Below are 17,920 nucleotides of genomic sequence, written 5' to 3'. Positions count from 1 at the left end.
ATAGGACAGGATACTGAACTGTAAGACTCACTGATCCTCACATATTTACCAGCAGGGACAACAGTGAGCCAGACGGCACAAACACAGTGCTATGCAAGACACAGCTCCTCCTAGGTCTCAGAAGGCAGGCAGCTTCTCTGGGCCACCCTTCCCTGGCATTCCAGCCTGATCTTGCTCTAGTCTCATCAGGCCACTTACACCAAGGGGCCCCCTCTCAGCACCAGCTGAAGTAAAAGAACAGAGTAGTAATCCTGTGATCAGAAGGCTCTCTTCTGAACAAGGATTTCAGCTGCCAGCTGTCTGCATTCCTCTAGGGCTTGCTAGCTCTCTGCTTACCTCCTTGATCTGGGGCAGCAAAACCTTTACCCTAGGATACAGCTGATTCTTTTGCTCTGTCTTCGGACTCAAAGCTGAAAGCTAGGTTCTCAGACTCTAGCCCTTCTCATAGGAGACTCCTGTCAGGAAGCTGATGCAGTCAGGAAGTTGCCTCCACAGGGAGTTAGTTCTAGGGCTTTGGGTCAGTGTTAATGTGCAGGTCATTGCAAGTACAAAGAGAGAGCTTTTTTTGGCCATCGACTATTTTCTCTAAACCTTGTTCTCTCTTAGGGAGCTGATGAGGGGAGGAATCAAATCTTTTTTTCTTCTTCAATATCCTCGCACTGGACCAGGTTGTGCAGAGCAGAGCTCCTCAATATTTTCATCTCGTAAGACCTTGAGAACATCCTGTGTTTCAACTTTCAAAACTCCCATTTTATTTTGAAGTTGTGACCACCAACCACTAAACAGTTTCTGGTCTCATCTAGTATCACAGAAGAATTTTTAGCAAGAAGGAGAAAAAAACCTGTGCAGTGAAGGAAGCTGACCTTTTTATTTCCATGTATGTGGTCACTACCTCTGCAGTCCTGGTTTCCACTCCTGCATATCTTACCAGGACCGGAGGTTTGCACTGTGTATAGCTCTCTGACTTGTTACTGCCCGGGTGGCACTGTAAGTCATCTCATCCTTTCAACATTCCTTTTTCCTCTGCCTGTTTTTCCTCCTCTGCTCTCAGAGGAAGAGGGCTGCCCTCCTCCTTACCAAGGCACTGTAAGCCCTCTGCCTGGACTCACCAGCTCACCGGCAGCAGGAGTCAGCTCCCCTGTGGCCCCTCTTCCCCACCTTCAATCTCCCCTCAGCTGTCTCTGTGCCTCTTCCTCCATACACATGCCCAGACCTCTACCTAAAAAATATCCTGACCTTATTTCTGCCACCCGCTTAAGCCACTAGCCCACCTCTTTTTTTCTTTTATGGCCAAACCCCTTGAAAGAACTGACTGCCTCTATTCATCAGCTACCCATTCCTTAGCGGGGCAATCTGGCTTGCCCCACTGTGGGACGCAGTGGCAGGACGAGGAGCAAGATGGAATAAGAACAGAGGCGAAGGACTTAAGATGTACTAGACCAAATGGGAGTCACATGTGGCAGGGACAAGTCCTTTAGTTGATGGCTTAAGGGCACCACCCACTGCATTATGGAAGAAATAGTGCTTGAGCTCAGCTTCAAAGGTGATAGAATTTCTACGGGCAAAGACACAAGGAAGGGTAAATTTGCGTAGGGAAATTCCATTTGCCTTGTCTGGAGATTTTCCCACAGGGGTCTCTCTTTTGGGTTAACACATTCCCTAGTAGGTTTTATTTATTTATATTTTTATTTTATTTTTAGCAGACTAACTGGCTTGAAAAAAACCTGGAATTCAAGGTATGTATATTATGATGGAAAAAACAAAAGGTGAACAGGATAGCTGGTTTCAAATATCTGAAAAACTGTCATATGAAAGATGTTATCTGTGTTGCTCAAGAGAGCACTACTCGAGTCAATGCGTAAAGTGAGAGAAGGCAGAATTTCAATTCAAAATAAGGATGAACCTCGAATAAAGAGAGCTGTCTAAAACTGGGTTGGGCTTCGTTGCACTTCCTCATTACTGAAAATGTTGCAGTGGGAGCTGAATGACCTGCATGTTTAGTCTTTCACTCATATGCACTGGTAGCACAGGTACATTAATGCTGGTGGAGGAGGAGGGCAGAGAAGCCCCTCCTGTTGGTGGGGGGTTGAATCACTAAGGCTTCTCGTTTAACCCCATTTGTATAGCTAAGACTTCTCCTAGTCTCTCATACTTAAACCTTGACTTCTCTCTTTCTGTTTCCTTCTATTCCAGAAGGCCTTACCCTGTACCAGCCCAGCAAGCACTCAGACATTTGTGGATGAAAATGACAAGTTTGTGTCTCTTACTCTTGGTCTGTCCTTTCCAACCTGGCTGGAACCATGTAACGTCTTCTTCCCACCTTCTCTTACTTTCCCTCCTACTTCTCTGGTCACTCCTTTCCTGCGTCCTTTGCAGGCTCATCCTCCTCTAATTGGCCACTGTCTGGGTTTCTAAGGCTCAGTCCTAGGCCCTCTTCTCTTCTCCTTTTGTAGTCTGTTTAGAAACTCTCATCTGGGCCCATGGCTTCGACTTGACAATTTCCAATTGTTTCTTCTACCTCTGGTTTTCTCCCCTCTGAGCTAGAGATCTGTATTGTTAGCTGTCCATCTGCTATCACCTCTTGGCTGTCTCTTTTTTTTTTTTTTAAAACACAAATATGTTTATTGGTGAATCGATAATAATACCAAAATATCCATAATTATACCAATTCAACCTGTCTAAAACTTTAGGTCTGCCCTTCACAGTGCCTGAAACCAGGCTCTCTTCTAGTCTCTGTCTTGGTGAAAGGCACTGCCAATTATCCAAATCCACAAACCAGTAACTTATGTCCTGCTCTCTCAACACCTGAAAATCCAATCCAATACCACAGTGGTTCGTAAACCTTTTGAACTTAGAACCCTTTTCCACTTCTAAAATTTGGGACACCAAAGGGCTTTTATTTATAGGTGTTATGTCAACTGATATTTACTGTATTAGAAATAAGGGTCAAAAAATTTTAAAACACAATAATACACAAGGTACACATCCCATTAACCATAGAGCAATGACATTACCTCAGGCAGGTAACCTCTGGAAAACTCCACTATATATATGTGAGAGCCAAATCATGCCTTAGTATTATTATGAAAATAGCTTTGACCTTCCAGATCCTAAAAGGATCTCAGGGACCGCCCCCCCACACATCCCCAGACCACGATGCCATGTTCTGTTGGCTTTACCTTCTAAATGCCTCAAATCCACCTGTTCCGTCCTCTCTCCACTACCCTCACTAGCCTAATCCACGCTTCTGTCTTCTTTCACCTGGACCACACTGCATTAGCTAATACGGTTCTCCCTTGGATCCATGCTTGCCCCCCTTTGATCGGCTCTCCACACTGTATGCAGCTGGAGCAATCTTTACAAAATACAAATCCGAATACGCCACCCATTCCTCTTCACTTAAAAATCCTAAGGTGGATTTTCACTGCTTTCAACGTAAGGATCAAAATCTTCATCACGGTCCCCAAGGCTCGGCCTCCCTCCCCAGCCTCAGCCCATCCTCCTTTCCCTTGTTCTCAGCTCTCCAGCCCTCAGGGCTTCCTTCTGTTTCTCAAACACACCACACTCCCTCTACCAGGAGGCCTCTGCACGGGTAGCTCTCCTTCCTATATCCCCTTTGAGTACCTCCCCTTCATGCTCTGGGTCACAGCCTAAGGCTTCTCTGGCCCCGAAATCAGGTCACATCCTTCTGCTATACATGCTCACAGCACCACACACCTTCTGGTCGCAGCCTGTAATTATAGATGAATCACATCATGACACGTTAAGGTCTGACCTCCCACAGGTGTATGAGGGCCACAGGGACAGGAACTGTGTGTTTTTGCTTCCCATGATTCTGGCACACAACAGATACTCTGGCAATTATTTCTTTTTTTTTTTTTTTTTTTTGGGGTACGGGGCCCTCTCACTGCTGTGCCCTCTCCCATTGCGGAGCACAGGCTCCAGAGCGGAGCACAGGCTCCGGACGCGCAGGCTCAGCGGCCATGGCTCACGGGCCCAGCCGCTCCGCGGCATGTGGGATCTTCCCGGACCGGGGCACGAACCTGTGTCCCCTGCATCGGCAGGCGGACTCTCAACCACCGTGCCACCAGGGAAGCCCCTGGCAATTATTTCTTGAATGAATAAATGAACAAATGAGTAAAAATGCAGTTTGACAGAGAGAGGGATACGATAACAAGACAGTGTGATAAGCATTAGGACAGAGATGGGTACAAGGGGTCACCGTTCCCAGTGGCTTCCCACTGCCCACCGAGCGAGCCCACGTGCAGTCAAGGGTCCCCAGCCAAGGCAGGCATTCTTTCTCAGCCTTCTCTATTTCTCCAAATATCAATACACGGGCCAGTCTGAAGGATAAGTGGGCTCTCCACCAGCAAAACACTGAAATGCCCTCTCCCCTCATCCTTGCTTATGGAAATCCTCCATAATCTCTAAAAATCCCAGAATGCATTTCCCAGGTCATTCCAGTTAGAAATAATCTCTGCCATTTTCCAGCTTTTAGAAAGGCTGGCAGGCTCTGCCCGCTTCTCTCGTCAAACCCACCACTCCAAACCACCTGGGGTTCTCAGAAGCCACCACCTTCTTCTGTGATCGTGCCCAGAGTATCTGTCCCTACGCTCAGTAAATCTTCCTTCGTTTGTCAGCTCTGATGTTCCCTCTCTTTAGTGAAACCTTTCCCCAAAGTCCTGGGCGCCGCTGGTTACTGCCTGCTCTGTGCTCCCGCACCACCCTCAGCCTCCCAGGTGCCTCCACCGTGGCACTCATGCCAGCCCAAAGGCTGGTACCTAATGCTTGCTGACTGAGGGAACCCAGGATCTGTTTGTGCTGGGAGGCTGTGTTGCCCATTCTCTAGATAGACAGGAACTCGTTCATAGAAATCTTACTCCCAGTAAGATTTCAGCACTCTCAGACAAGGAAATTCCATATATGGCCCCTACAGTGAGGGCCCAGCATGTAGCCTCCAAACACAAGTCACAAGAACTTGCTTAGGAGCCGGAGGCCCAATCACTGCCCTGTGTCCATCCTCACGGCTTACTCCGCAAAGGAGCAATGCTGCCCTCCTCCAGCCCCTTGCTCTCTACAAGGGCTCTAGAACAGAGGCCAAACTAGCAGAGATTCCCAGGTTCCAGGGCACCTGGATTCTAGGGCCAGAGATACTCTGGATAAGGTTTCCTTGTTGGGGTGCTGGCTCTCTCCTCAACCACCTTATTGAAAACGCAGCCACCAATTATCCACAATGTTAGGGAAATATGACACACATATACAGACTTTCAGCTTGGCAACACTTACGACCAGTGCTTGCTAGGGTTCCAGAAATTACTCAGTGAGGCAAAGTCAGTGCCTCAGCAACACATTCTTCCAGCTGCCCCTGAGGAGGCTTATCACTCCCAGACAAGCTCAGTGACAGGACTGATGCTCAGACCTCCCCAAGCTCAGCTCAAGATCTCCAGAGAGCAGTTCAGTTTGATGCAATTCTACCTCTATGGATAGAACCTGTATGGACAGCAGCAAGGGTCTCAGCAACGTTAGGGCAGCAACCTCAACAGAAGTATTGTTAAGGCCAGACTTCCCTCTTGAAACAAACTGCACAATTCAAGAAATGAGCTTTCTCCTCCGACTGTGGGAAATGGGATCCAGAGCAAAACTGGATCGCCTGGTGTAATGCACAGACCTGATTTAGATTCCTTTCCTGGGGAGGCCTGGCAGCAGCTACATAGCTTTCTTCCTAATGAGCCAACTGTATTTACTACGTCAACAGTGTCCTGTCCTTCCCAGAAAACTTAGTTTGACTCTCCAGGAGTTTCGTTGGAGAAACTTCGTTCCACCTTCCTTGAAGCATTAGGACTCCTCAGGAATCACAAGCAAGAGGTCTGATGTCAAAACTCAATCTTGGGGGCTTTCCTGGTGGCGCAGTGGTTAAGAATCCGCCTGCAGGGCTTCCCTGGTGGCGCAGTGGTTGAGAGTCCACCTGCCGATGCAGGGCTGTTCCAACCTTTCCCCTGGGAAATCAAGGTCTGCTAGCCTAACCTTTGGATAACCAAGAGGGGCCCCTCAAGGGACAGTTCCCTGAAGAAAGAAGTCAGTTCTTACCCAGTTGTCTAGGTAAAGAAGGAGCTGAAAGCAACTTGCATTAAAAAAAGGAGGTCTCGGGCTTCCCTGGTGGCGCAGTGGTTGAGAGTCCGCCTGCCGATGCAGGGGACGCGGGTTCGTGCCCCGGTCCGGGAAGATTCCCACATGCCGCGGAGCGCTGGGCCCATGAGCCGTGGCCGCCGAGCCTGCGCGTCTGGAGCCTGTGCTCCGCAACGGGAGAGGCTGCGACAGTGAGAGGCCCGCGCACCGATATGAAGAGTGGCCCCTGCTCGCTGCAACTGGAGAAAGCCCTCGCACAGAAACGAAGACCCAACACAGCCAAAAATAAATATAAAATAAATAAATAAATTTTAAGAAACCTCAATCTTGGACCTGATTCATAACTTCACAAGTCCCCAGTCCTTTGGGGAAAGAATGGTCAAAAATGAGGGTATATACTGCTGCTGGAGGTCTTCAAGCAGATGTTTGAGGAGATCACTTTTTCAGGGCTGTTGAAAAGGAATTTGATTTTGCCACCACATCATGAGAGTGTAAGCTCCTGGAGGGCCAGGACTCCATCCCAGTCACTTGTCTATTTCTTCTGCCCAAAGAAAAGCATGGAAGATTATTCCGAACAGCGTAGCAGTCAATAACGTTTGATGACTGTTTTTTAATAATTTTTTAAAGGAATATTTTAAAAAATACATGGGCAGATAAATTAGATGAGAGGAAAAAAGGGGTGAGATACTCACTGACAGAGAGGTGCCTGCTCCTGGGCTCAGGGGGCTGGTAGATGGTATTTATATCTCCCGCAGACTGGGAAGCTTTGATTCGCACCTGCCTGGACACCCCGGAGTGGGGAGGGGAACTGGTCTGCAAGAGAAGAGGAAAAAGGCTGAGCTCGCTAAGCAGGCAGGCTTAGAAAGGGCCCCCGCCCCTCCCTGGGCCTCCCCATGCTCTCAGCTGCCATCACGCTTTCAATACATGAGCTACCCAGCTTTCCGTCAAATCTCACTCCTCAACTCATCTTGGCAAATCACTGTTTACTCAATGTAGTTATCCAGCTTCACTGATATAGAGCACTGAGACTCAGTGCTCCAATTTATTAGGTGATGACCCAGACACAGAAGAATAACAGGCATTCCTGTAATAATGTGCCAAACAGAAAAGCGTTGTAAATACCCTCTCATAAAACTCTCCAGAGAGCTTGGGAAGAATAGCAGGAAAAGCAGGAAATTATTTCAGTGGCAAGATCACCTGCCACGTGGGGGTCAGAATGGAGAATGGTGGCAACTTCTGCACCAAAAATTCTGGTTGATAAACTTTTAAAAAATAGCTTGATATGCTTCTTCCCCAACCATAATCACTCCTGGAAAATTAAGGTAAGAAGGTCTCAGCTGCTTCATATTACTGGGGTTTACATGTGAACCATCTCAGGACTGTGTTCATATCAGAAAGGCTATCAAGGTACCATTCTGCCAGAGGTCAAGGACTTCAGAACAGGGTCAGCAGCCTTGCCACATCTACCCCACTTTGCACTGACCCAGCTGGGCCTCAAGGTGAGCCCTTGAGAGAAAACAAAGCAACAGAAAGGGGCCCTTGCACTGAGAAAGCTTAAAACTGAAGCTTGGAGGTGAGCAGGTGATGTCAGGATGTGCTCATAAATAAGCAGAGCACTATGGAGAGTGGGAGCTCAGAATTTATAAATAATTTGGGTCAAAGTTTCTACTTGTTTCTCTCTCTCTCTTACCTCCTGTAAGAAAAAAAAAAGGTCCAACCTAAACAAACTATATCCTGTCCTCCAGGAAAAAGCCTTCCCGCTCTCAGGGCTAAGTTCAGCTGCCAAGCAGCCTCCTCTAGTCCCCCCACGCCAGACTTTATCACATGTAGGGCTGTCTTGACAAACTGTCTTGCTCTAACGGGAAGTCAGACCAAGGGGAAGTGAGTGTTCTTGCTAAAGCCTCCAATGTGCAATAGCTCTCTGCCGAGGGTCAGAAAGGAAAAAACAATCAAAGCCACACGCTGGGGAAGCAGGCCAGTGAAGGGCAAGGAAAAGGCCACAGCCTTACAGTCAGAAAGAGAAGAGCTGCACGCTGAGCACCCCAAGGACACCTGCTTAGACACGGGGCCTTACACAGGGTGGGAATTCAATACATCTTGGCAACACGAATCTGAAACGTACCAAAGAACATACATTCTAAACTCTCAATTTTAAATCTAAAAGCTGAGCCAGGAGAGGAGGTTCAACAGCTAGCACGAGCATAGGTTTCTAAAAGGAAAGGCTGACTGTGGCAACAGTTGGAAAACAGATGAAGGGAATCAGGGAAGGTTTCAAAGCAGGGCTTCTCACATTTTCGTGTGCACACAAATCACCTGGGACCTTGAAGAAGTGCAGATTCTGATTCAGTAGGTCTGGGCTGGGGCTGAGAATCTGCGTTTCTAACAAGCTTTCAGGTGATGCTGGCGCAGGGCGGCAGCAAGGTCTTAGGAGGTGAGTCACACTTGGGTTTAAGGCAATGGTTCTCAGCCCGAGCCGACCAGCAGAACTGCCTGTGGGGTTTTTAACAACACCTCAGGCCAACTACAACAGAATCTCTGGGGGTAAGGCCGAAGGATTGGTGTTTTTTAAATCTCCCCCAAGTGTTTGTAATAGTCAAGTTCAGAAAACCCTGATTTAAGGAGATAAAAGAGAATGGCATGGTAAACAAAAATGAGGTTGATGCCAAGGATTCAGGGAAACTTGAACAAGACCTAGAAGTGGGAAAGAGAGGAAGGAGGAAGGTGGGACTAGGAAAAATAAAAGGGACCTGTAAGAGAGTGAAAGGAGAGCCAACAGGTATAAAGTGTGTAGCTGGCAGAACATTCTAAAGACAGCAAATAGAATGGTCATTTCATTTGACCATTCAATGAAAACCTCACTGAAAGGCTCTGGGGGTAGCAGTGTGCTGTGGCCGACACAAACAACATGAAAAATTACCAGGGAACCACATGCACAAAGACTGAAGTCACTGGAAGCTAGGAGATTAGCAGAAAAAGAGGTTATAAAAGTTGACCCACAAATCATCTCGATAAAAGGTTTGGTGGTATCAGACAAAGGGAACACAGGTGGATTCAACGATGCAGGGGGAACAGAAGAGGTGTGTGTGTGTTTGCTTTAGTTTGATTCATGGAAACATGAGCTGAGAAATGGCACCTTGGATGTCACTAGTCCTCTGCTGATTCATGGAAACATGAGCTGAGAAATGGCACCTTGGATGTCACTAGTCCTCTGCTTCAATGGTGGCAACAAGAGACATTTGCATGGTAGACCATGACAGTTATGACAGCTGTGGAAGTATCCAGGTTATTTAATAGATTTACAGCTTTAACATCCATGAATTTATTAAAAGCCTTAAAAAAAATCTGCTTTGAAGCTATACAACTTGAATAAAGGATGCCACGTTTATACCCCTTATACAAATTCTTATTTCCGTTTTGTTCTATGATAATTCTCAATATTGAAGGGGTTCATTCAAATTGAGATTAGGTGAATAAATCTATGTTTTTATTATCCCTACTCTTCAATGCATCACAGACTTTGTTTATACATATGTATGCTTCGGCTTCCTTTCCCGGCTAAAGAGTTCCAGGCTTTTTAGGACATACACATATAAAACTGACCCCAACCCCTTAAAAAGTCTGTCTTCTCTTGGACCTTTCCTAGCTCAGTTAACCTTCTGAGCTGTGGGGAAGAGAATGACACATCTCACAAGTTTTCCTCACGGGCAACTTTATACTTTCTGTTCTGTTTCTAATGAACTGTGAAAGAACCTGGGTGAGGTTTTCCAAGGACTACAATAATTCTAAGATCCCTTTCCTGGATGCTATCTAATACATACTGGACTACAGTCAGAACATCTGGATTCAAGACCAGCTCTGTCACTATTTACTGTTTCACCTAGGGCAAATCACTCTAAGCCTCAGTTTCCCTAGGGGTAGACTGGCGATAACAGATGCCTAACTGACCACTCAAAGGTGCAAAAACCAAATGAGAGATGAAAGTACCTTATACATGTAAAGTGTAATGATTTTTAAACAGGGGCCAGACTGAAGCTATTCTGCCCAACAAGTTTCGTTCTAACTTCCTGCACTTGCCTCATTAGTTTCTTGGAAAACTGCAAATAATTACCATTTAGATTATCCTTGATATTTTGAACTTAAATAGTGTCAAATTCATTGATGGGAAATTTGGGAAGTGGGCAACATTTAGATGAGAAGATTATAAGTTTACTTTTGTCAGAGAGAATCTGAGGTAACAAAACAAAACGCCATTCACAGTTTAAGGTGGTTGGGTATTTAGATTTTATCATATGCAGATACAAGTGACAACAGAATGTTAAGCTTGAGATTATGTTATGACAGTGGAAAGGTCGAGAAAGTTATAAGAAAGTCAAGAGCAGAAAGATAAATTAAGAGTTAGATGCACACATGTTTAGAAAAGAAGTCTGTAATAGGAAAATAGCTAAGAGTTGATGGCCCAAGGCAGAGGGCTAGGGCAGCAAGAACTACTGAAGGAGATGGTGAAGTATCTTAAAATGGCAGTAAAACCAAGGCTAGAGAAAGACTCTTCAGACTAAGAGGAGGTTCTGTGATTGCCCAAATCCAGGAGTTCTCAGGTAAAAACAATATTGAAGCCTAAGACCTGGCCTTGGCCAGGTGAGATGGGAGGAGTATGACTTTCCACCTTGGTGAGGGATGAAGACAGAGGAAAGATCAGAAGCTGTCACAGAAGGATCAATAAAAAAGGAATCCAGAGAGTAGAAAGAGGTAGTACCTTTAAAAACAGGAATAAGAAGGGAAGTAAAGGTATAGGTGGTAACAAAAGGTGGATGAGTTGATAGATTGCTAAAAATGGAGGAAACTAAGTAGAGAACAAAGTGGCTGACAGTTACCATCAAGAGGAGATGAAGACCAGGTTGATATGGTATCCTGGAGAAGTGTATGTGAAGTGTGATCTGTGGGCTGGTGCCAGGGTACAACCTGTGGTGTATACCAGTCCTCAACAAAGTAAATACCAAAATGGAAGAGTAACTCTTTAAGCACTTTTACAACAATTTGGCAGTGCTCATGTCTATTGAACTTAACAATAAAAGTTGTGGGCTTGTATATTATACGTCTCTAGTTAATTTTTCCATTTCACTTTTCATGTTTTTAAAAAAGAATTGGTCCATAACAGATTAGAAACTAGAAGAATGAAACTGATATTTCATCACAAACAGAAGCACTTCTAGAAGTAGGACTCCTAAGCACGTAGCAATTTTGGATCATGATACCTCTGTTTACTGAGAAGCCTGAGGTCTAGCTGAGGAGGTCCCCAAGGAAAGATTTCATCACCACCAATGCCACTATTAGTCTTACATGTAAATCTTTATAAATGCAAAAAATAGGAGTAGCTTAAGTGTTCCAACAGTAGCAAAAATGGTTATTTAATTAAGTTATGGTATATCCACTCAACGGACTTATGCATTCTTATAAATTATAATCATGAAGACTGTATATTAACAGAAAAATGTACATGACAATGTTAAATGAAAAGTTAAAGTAGAAAATTGTATAAATACCATGACAACACTTATAGTGTGTATACATATGGCCAAAGAGGGGCATATGCAAAAATCAATCAATGTGTTATGGTGCTAGGATTATGTAAGATGGTCCTCTTTTTTTAAGTTTACAATAAGTTATACTGACTTTATAATAATTTTTAAAAATACACATCCTTAGAAAGAGAGGCATCAATGTGGCACTTATTTTATGCGATATCTAATGCCACGCCATCAATGTCAGAGCTCAGATGGTCATCTTTCAAACAGCTCTGGTGTTGCAGCAGTATCTGCAGCTGAGTGCACCCCTTAACGGATGGGAAAGCGAACGCAAAGAACCAGTTGTCTACAGCTTCTCATCAGGGGAGTGGAGGGATCACAATCAGGGGTGCTAGCTCCCAGTTAAACAATCACATCATTAAACTAAACCCCAATTCCAGCTTCTTCTGTAAAGAACGGGTTTGCAGAATATGATTTCTGCTTGACTCCTATTAACAATTCAAGAAGTATTCACTGTGTTCTCTTAAAAGGATGGGTTCCAAAACAAGACACAGCTCCTGTTCTCAAGGAGCTTATAATCCTTTGGGGTAAAACTTACAAATATGCAACAACTAGAGGGCAATTACTCAGGAACCTATAAACTAGTGTGCAAATTATATCTAATGACTAAAGGAACAGGGAATAATAAAAATGGTCTCAGTCAAAAATACTGACCAGGGCTTCCCTGGTGGCACAGTGGTTGAGAGTCTGCCTGCCGATGCAGGGGACACGGGTTCATGCCCCGGTCCGGGAGGATCCCACATGCCGCGGAGCGCTAGGCCCGTGAGCCATGGCCGCTGAGCCTGCGCGTTCGGAGCCTGTGCTCCGCAACGGGAAAGGCCACAGCAGTGAGAAACCCGCGTACCGCCAAAAAACAACAACAACAAAAAAACCTGACCAAACTGCAGCAGGTGAATCAAGCTAGAGCCTTAAAAAAGGTTGACAACCATGGTCTGGCAAAGAGGAAGAAGGAAGAACTGCAGAATAGTGGAACTATGCTGAAGAACTTGGTCAGATGAGACTGGGGAGTTGAAAGGAAGGGTAGTTAGTGATAAACCTTGGGTGCTAGGCTAAATTTAGATCTTGCATGATAGGCAATGAGGAGGGACTACAAGGAGCAGGTGAGTAACTTGAACAGAGAAATGAAATAATAAAGTACATATTTTACTTCAGAATACTTCCCAAAACATATCCAGAAAAAAAGACATTGTGAGAGAGACCAGTCCTCATGCTCAAGGACACTTCTATAATATTAGAAAATGTCTTCTTCATTCTAAGCCTTCCTAACTGCATTCTCTTGTGTCTTTCGCTAATCAATAGACAGTCCAAGGTCTCTTTAAAAATAAATGGTCAGCATAAAGCACCATTCCATCTAAACTCTGTCCTGGTATGGGGCGTCCATAGTTCTCAGGCAGTAATGTCAGCTGTCCACAGTTGGCTGTCTTCAAGCATAAGGAAAGGAAAGAGTGCCAAGAAACCTTCAGGAACATGCATCTGAAGAAAACTGGTAGAGCCATCAGTGATTAGAAGACAAACCCAGATTACAAGCATTCTTGTGAAATGCAGGCCCCCAGGGACCCATTAGGAGAGGAAACTACATAAGGGATGATCCCTCACTTCTGAAGGCCCCCATAGATTGCTGCCATTTGGTAAGGTAGCAGCTGGTAAATTACAAGAGGCCCTTTAGCCCATGGCCTTTTTTCCACTGAACAAAAGGGAAAGTTTGTTTCCTACATGTGTCCCAAGGGAAAGTCACGGTTGCCGAGGAGTTGCGGGAGTTGGGTTTACAAAGCATGATAGTCTCAAATCCTTGACAGCCTCTGCTAATCAGCTCCCCCATGCTGAGCAAATCTCTCTTGCTGGGGTCCAAATCTAGTCGAAAGAACATAAATACAGAGAAAAAGAATTTCCTCCTTTATCATAAAATGTTTCCCTTCCTCCCACACCACAAGCCAAGTCACCTTCAGTTGCAATTTTAACACCAATGATCTGGCTTCGCAGTAAAATCAAATGCAGAAGGCTAAATGGCTATTGACCCAGTGGGCTGGGCCACACCTACGTTCTCGCTTTAGCAGTGACTAAGGAACACAAAATTCTGTCAAGGAAGCAAGGTGGACTCCTGAAGGACAGCAAGCTTTGTCTTCAGCTGTCAGGTCATGACAGGGGCTACTTACATGGTTTCTGTCCTGGGACAGCAGCAATATCCTAAGGCTTTTCATGCTTGAGCTTCTATCCAAAATATCAATTGCTTTATCAAGATCATCTTGGTTCTTCAGCAGGATGGAGAGCTGTGACACAGGACACAGAAAAGGAAATCTCATAAAACGTAAGTCTTTAGTTTGCAAAAATAAGCAAAATAAACACAAAAATATAAACTTGGAGGAAAACAATCTCAGTGGATACTATGGGGTCTTAAAAAATCTAACTGAAACCACAGAGATATTTTCTTTTCCTTTTTTTTTTTTTTTTTTTTTTTGTGGTATGCGGGCCTCCCCCTGCTGCGGCCTCTCCCGTTGCGGAGCACAGGCTCCGGAGCGCAGGCCCAGCGGCCATGGCTCACGGGCCCAGCAGCTCCGCGGCACGTGGGATCCCCCCAGACCGGGGCGCGAACCCGGTTCCCCTGCATCAGCAGGCGGACGCGCAACCACTGCGCCACCAGGGAAGCCCCTCTTTTCCTTTTTATTAAGTTTACAATTCAATAATTTTTGGTAAATTTACAGAGTTGTGCAACCGTCACCACAATTCAATTTCAAAACATTTCCATTGCTCCAAAAAGATCTCCTGTGCCCATTCATAGTCACTCCCCTTTTCTACCTCTTACCCCAGGCCACCACTAATCTACTTTGTCTCTAGAGATTTGCATTTTCTGGACATTTCATATAAATGAAATCACACAATTCATATTCAATTCAATTCAATTCATAGTCTTTTGCATCTAGCTTCCTTCACTTTGCTTAACGTTTTTGAGTTCATCCATGCTGTAGCACATATCAGTACTTTATTTCAAGGTATTATTTCTTTGATGGTATAAAAATATTTTTTAAAATTTTTTCAGTTTTTTAAAAAATTTTTATTGGAGTATAGTGGCTTTACAATATTGTGTTAGTTTCTACTGTACAGCAAAGTGAAACAGCTATACGTATACATATATCCCCTCTTTTCTGGATTTCCTTCCTATTTAGGTCACCACAGAGCACTGAGTAGAGTTCCCTGAGCTATACAGTAGGTTCTCATTAGTTATCTATTTTATACATAGTATCAATAGTGTATATATGTCAATCCCAATCTCCCAATTCATCCCACCCCCCACCCAAGATATTTTCTAAGAAAAGCTTTGTCTCTAAAAATACCCTTTACTCCAAAGCATCAAATCCGAAACGGTTATAGGCCCCATATTTCTTCCCAAATTAAGCAGTAGAATCATGTCCCATTCTACCCTGTGCTGACATTAACAGAATAAGCAGAAAAGGCACAGGAGGAGGAGGGGGCAGGCAGAGGATGAAAACGTCACTCAAATAAGTACACAAACTTAGACCATATAGAAGGGTTTAGTATCTCAATGTAAAGGTTAAAAAAAATCAGTGACTAGAACCAAAAACTACTTCCTCTGTTTTCATTCCACTGAAGTATTGAAGAGATGGTTCTTGAGGGTACAGATAAGCCTCACTCACTGTTAAAAGCAGAAGGTATTATGAGTACTTAGTATTAAAAGATGCAAAAGTATGCTTTGCCTAAGACCTAAAAAATGTCAGATCTTATGTATTTGTGGCAAACAAAGCAAAAATCCAATTAATTTCTTCAGTTCCCGATTCAGAATACAAGGAAATGAGAACTCTAAACTCCAGGCCAGGAAAAAACAAATAGTAAAAACAGTATTTAAAATAAAACCTCGGGCTTCCCTGGTGGCGCAGTGGTTGAGAGTCCGCCTGCAGATGCAGGGGATATGGGTTCATGCCCTGGTCCGGGAAGATCCCACATGCCGCGGAGCGGCTGGGCCCACGAGCCATGGCCGCTGAGCCTGCGCGTCCGGAGCCTGTGCTCCGCAATGGGAGAGGCCACAACAGTGACAGGCCCGCGTACCGCAAAAAAAAAAAAAAAAAACCTAAAATAAAACCTCAAGACAACCCATGGAATGGGAGAAAATTTTACAAATCTTATCATATTGTAAAAGAATTCCTTCCTGGGTAACATTCAAAGTAGGGATAAATAAGGACTGGTGTTGGGGGAGGCGGGGAAGGGGTGGGTGGAGATAGGGGAAGATAAAGAAATTACTGGAGTAGGTTTTAACTTAAAAAAAAAAAAACAACTACAATTTTGCAAATGTATGATAAGGGTCTAGTATCCAGAATATATAAAGAACTCTTACAATTCAACAATAAAAGGACAAACAATCCAATTTTTTAAAGGGCAAAAGATTTGAATAGATATTTGTCCAAAGTAATATAAGCACATGAAAAGATACTCAACATCATTAGTCATTAAGGAAATGAAAATTAAAAACCACAATAAGATACCACTTCACGCCTACTAGGATGGCTGTAATTTTTTTAAAAAAGAAAAAAAAAAAAGAGAGAATCACAAGTATTGGTGAGGATGTAGAGAAACTGCAACCCTCATACATTGCTGGTAGGAATGTAAAGTGGTACCAGTTGATATGTGAAAGTTGGGCAGTTCCTCCAAAAGTTAAATACAGAGTTTCTACAAGAACCACCATTCCACTCTTAGGTATATTTTAGAGAATTGAAAACATTTGTTCATATAAAAATTTGTACACAAATGTTCATAGCAGCATTATTTATAATAGCCAAAAGTGAAAACAACTCAAGTGTCCATCAAGAGATGAATGGATACACAAAATGTGGTATATCCATATAATGGAATATTATTCAGCCATAAAAAGGAATGAAGTATGAGACATGCTACAACATAGATGAGCCTTGAAAACATGCTTAGTGAAAGAAGCCAAACACAAAAGGCCACACACTGTGTGATGCCATGTATATGAAATGTTCATAATAGGCAAATCCAGAGAGACAGAAAGTAAATAAGTGGTTGCCAGGGACTGGGGAGTGGGGAGAATGGGAAGTGACTCCTAAGAAGTACAGGATTTCTCTTTGGGGTAATGAAAAAGTTCTGGAATCAGGCAGTGATGTTAGTTACACAACTCTGTGAATACACTAAAATGACTGAATTATACAGTTTAAAATGTAAATTAAAAAATAAAAGGGTAAATTCTATGGTAGGTGAATTATATCTCAATAAAGCTATTATTTCAAAAATATAAACATAAATAAAATAAAATCTCAACAGATTTTTTCATTTGTGGTTCACAAATCCTGACAAGGCAGGGTTTAGAGGGCAAAGAAAAATAGTTGAGACATTTGAAATTAATAAGATGTAGATTAGTCAATTCTTGGTCACTGACATTAGCAGACTACGGAAAGACATGAATGACTTAAAATAGTAACAATTATGGGAGTTCCCTGGTGGCCCAGTGGTTCGGATTCCAGGCTTTCACTGCCATGGCCCAGGTTCAATCCCTGGTCGGGGAACTGAGATCCTGAAAGCCGTGCAGTGTGGCCAAAGAACAAAAACAAAAAATAACAAAAAACAAAGTGATGAAAAATAAATGCTCAAATAAATTAGTCTTCACTGACTCAAAAAATAATGACAATTACTTATATTTGGCTTTAAAATCAATATCTGTATAAACATTTGAATAAAGGAATGCCCAACATTCTGGGCAGTCATTCCCTTGGCAAAAGAGTTTGAAAATGGATTTTGGGACATCTGAAATTCTTAATGGAAATATTAATGGAAAGAGAACAAGTGGTACTAAATCGTCCAGAAAAGTCTTTACTAACTAAAGAACACCTTCTTCAATGCTGATTGGCTGGCTGACTTTAGCCTCACTTTCTTATATAGTCACTGATGCTTGAGCTGCAAATTTTTTTAAAATTAATTAATTAATTTTTGCTGTGTTGGGTCTTCGTCTCTGTGTGAGAGCTTTCTCCAGTTGTGGCAAGCGGGGGCCACTCTTCATCGCGGCGCGTGGGCCTCTCACTATCGCGGCCTCTCTTGTTGCGGAGCACAGGCTCCAGACGCGCAGGCTCAGTAGTTGTGGCTCACGGGCCCAGGTGCTCCGTGGCACGTGGGATCTTCCCAGACCAGGGCTCGAACCCGTGTACCCTGCATTAGCAGGCAGATTCTCAACCACTGCGCCACCAGGGAAG

General features: G+C 43.9%; 1 protein-coding gene across 2 annotated transcripts in view; it reads right to left on the bottom strand.

The window, feature by feature from the left end:
• The window catches only part of MAP3K3 (mitogen-activated protein kinase kinase kinase 3), a 72,358-nt gene that overhangs the window by 17,316 nt on the left and 37,122 nt on the right, over nt 1–17,920 (bottom strand). For both annotated transcript variants that reach the window (XM_024130258.3, XM_028498406.2), the window contains 2 exons: nt 13,862–13,975; nt 6,819–6,939 (listed from right to left, as the gene is read on the bottom strand). In XM_024130258.3, coding sequence (XP_023986026.1) covers nt 6,819–6,939; nt 13,862–13,975 — 235 coding nt within the window. The remainder of the gene's footprint in view (nt 1–6,818; nt 6,940–13,861; nt 13,976–17,920) is intronic.

Source organism: Physeter macrocephalus, chromosome 14 (genome assembly GCF_002837175.3).
Source record: "Physeter macrocephalus isolate SW-GA chromosome 14, ASM283717v5, whole genome shotgun sequence".
In the NCBI taxonomy this organism is placed as follows: Eukaryota; Metazoa; Chordata; class Mammalia; order Artiodactyla; family Physeteridae; genus Physeter; species Physeter macrocephalus.
This window is presented reverse-complemented; position numbering and strand designations above follow the sequence as displayed.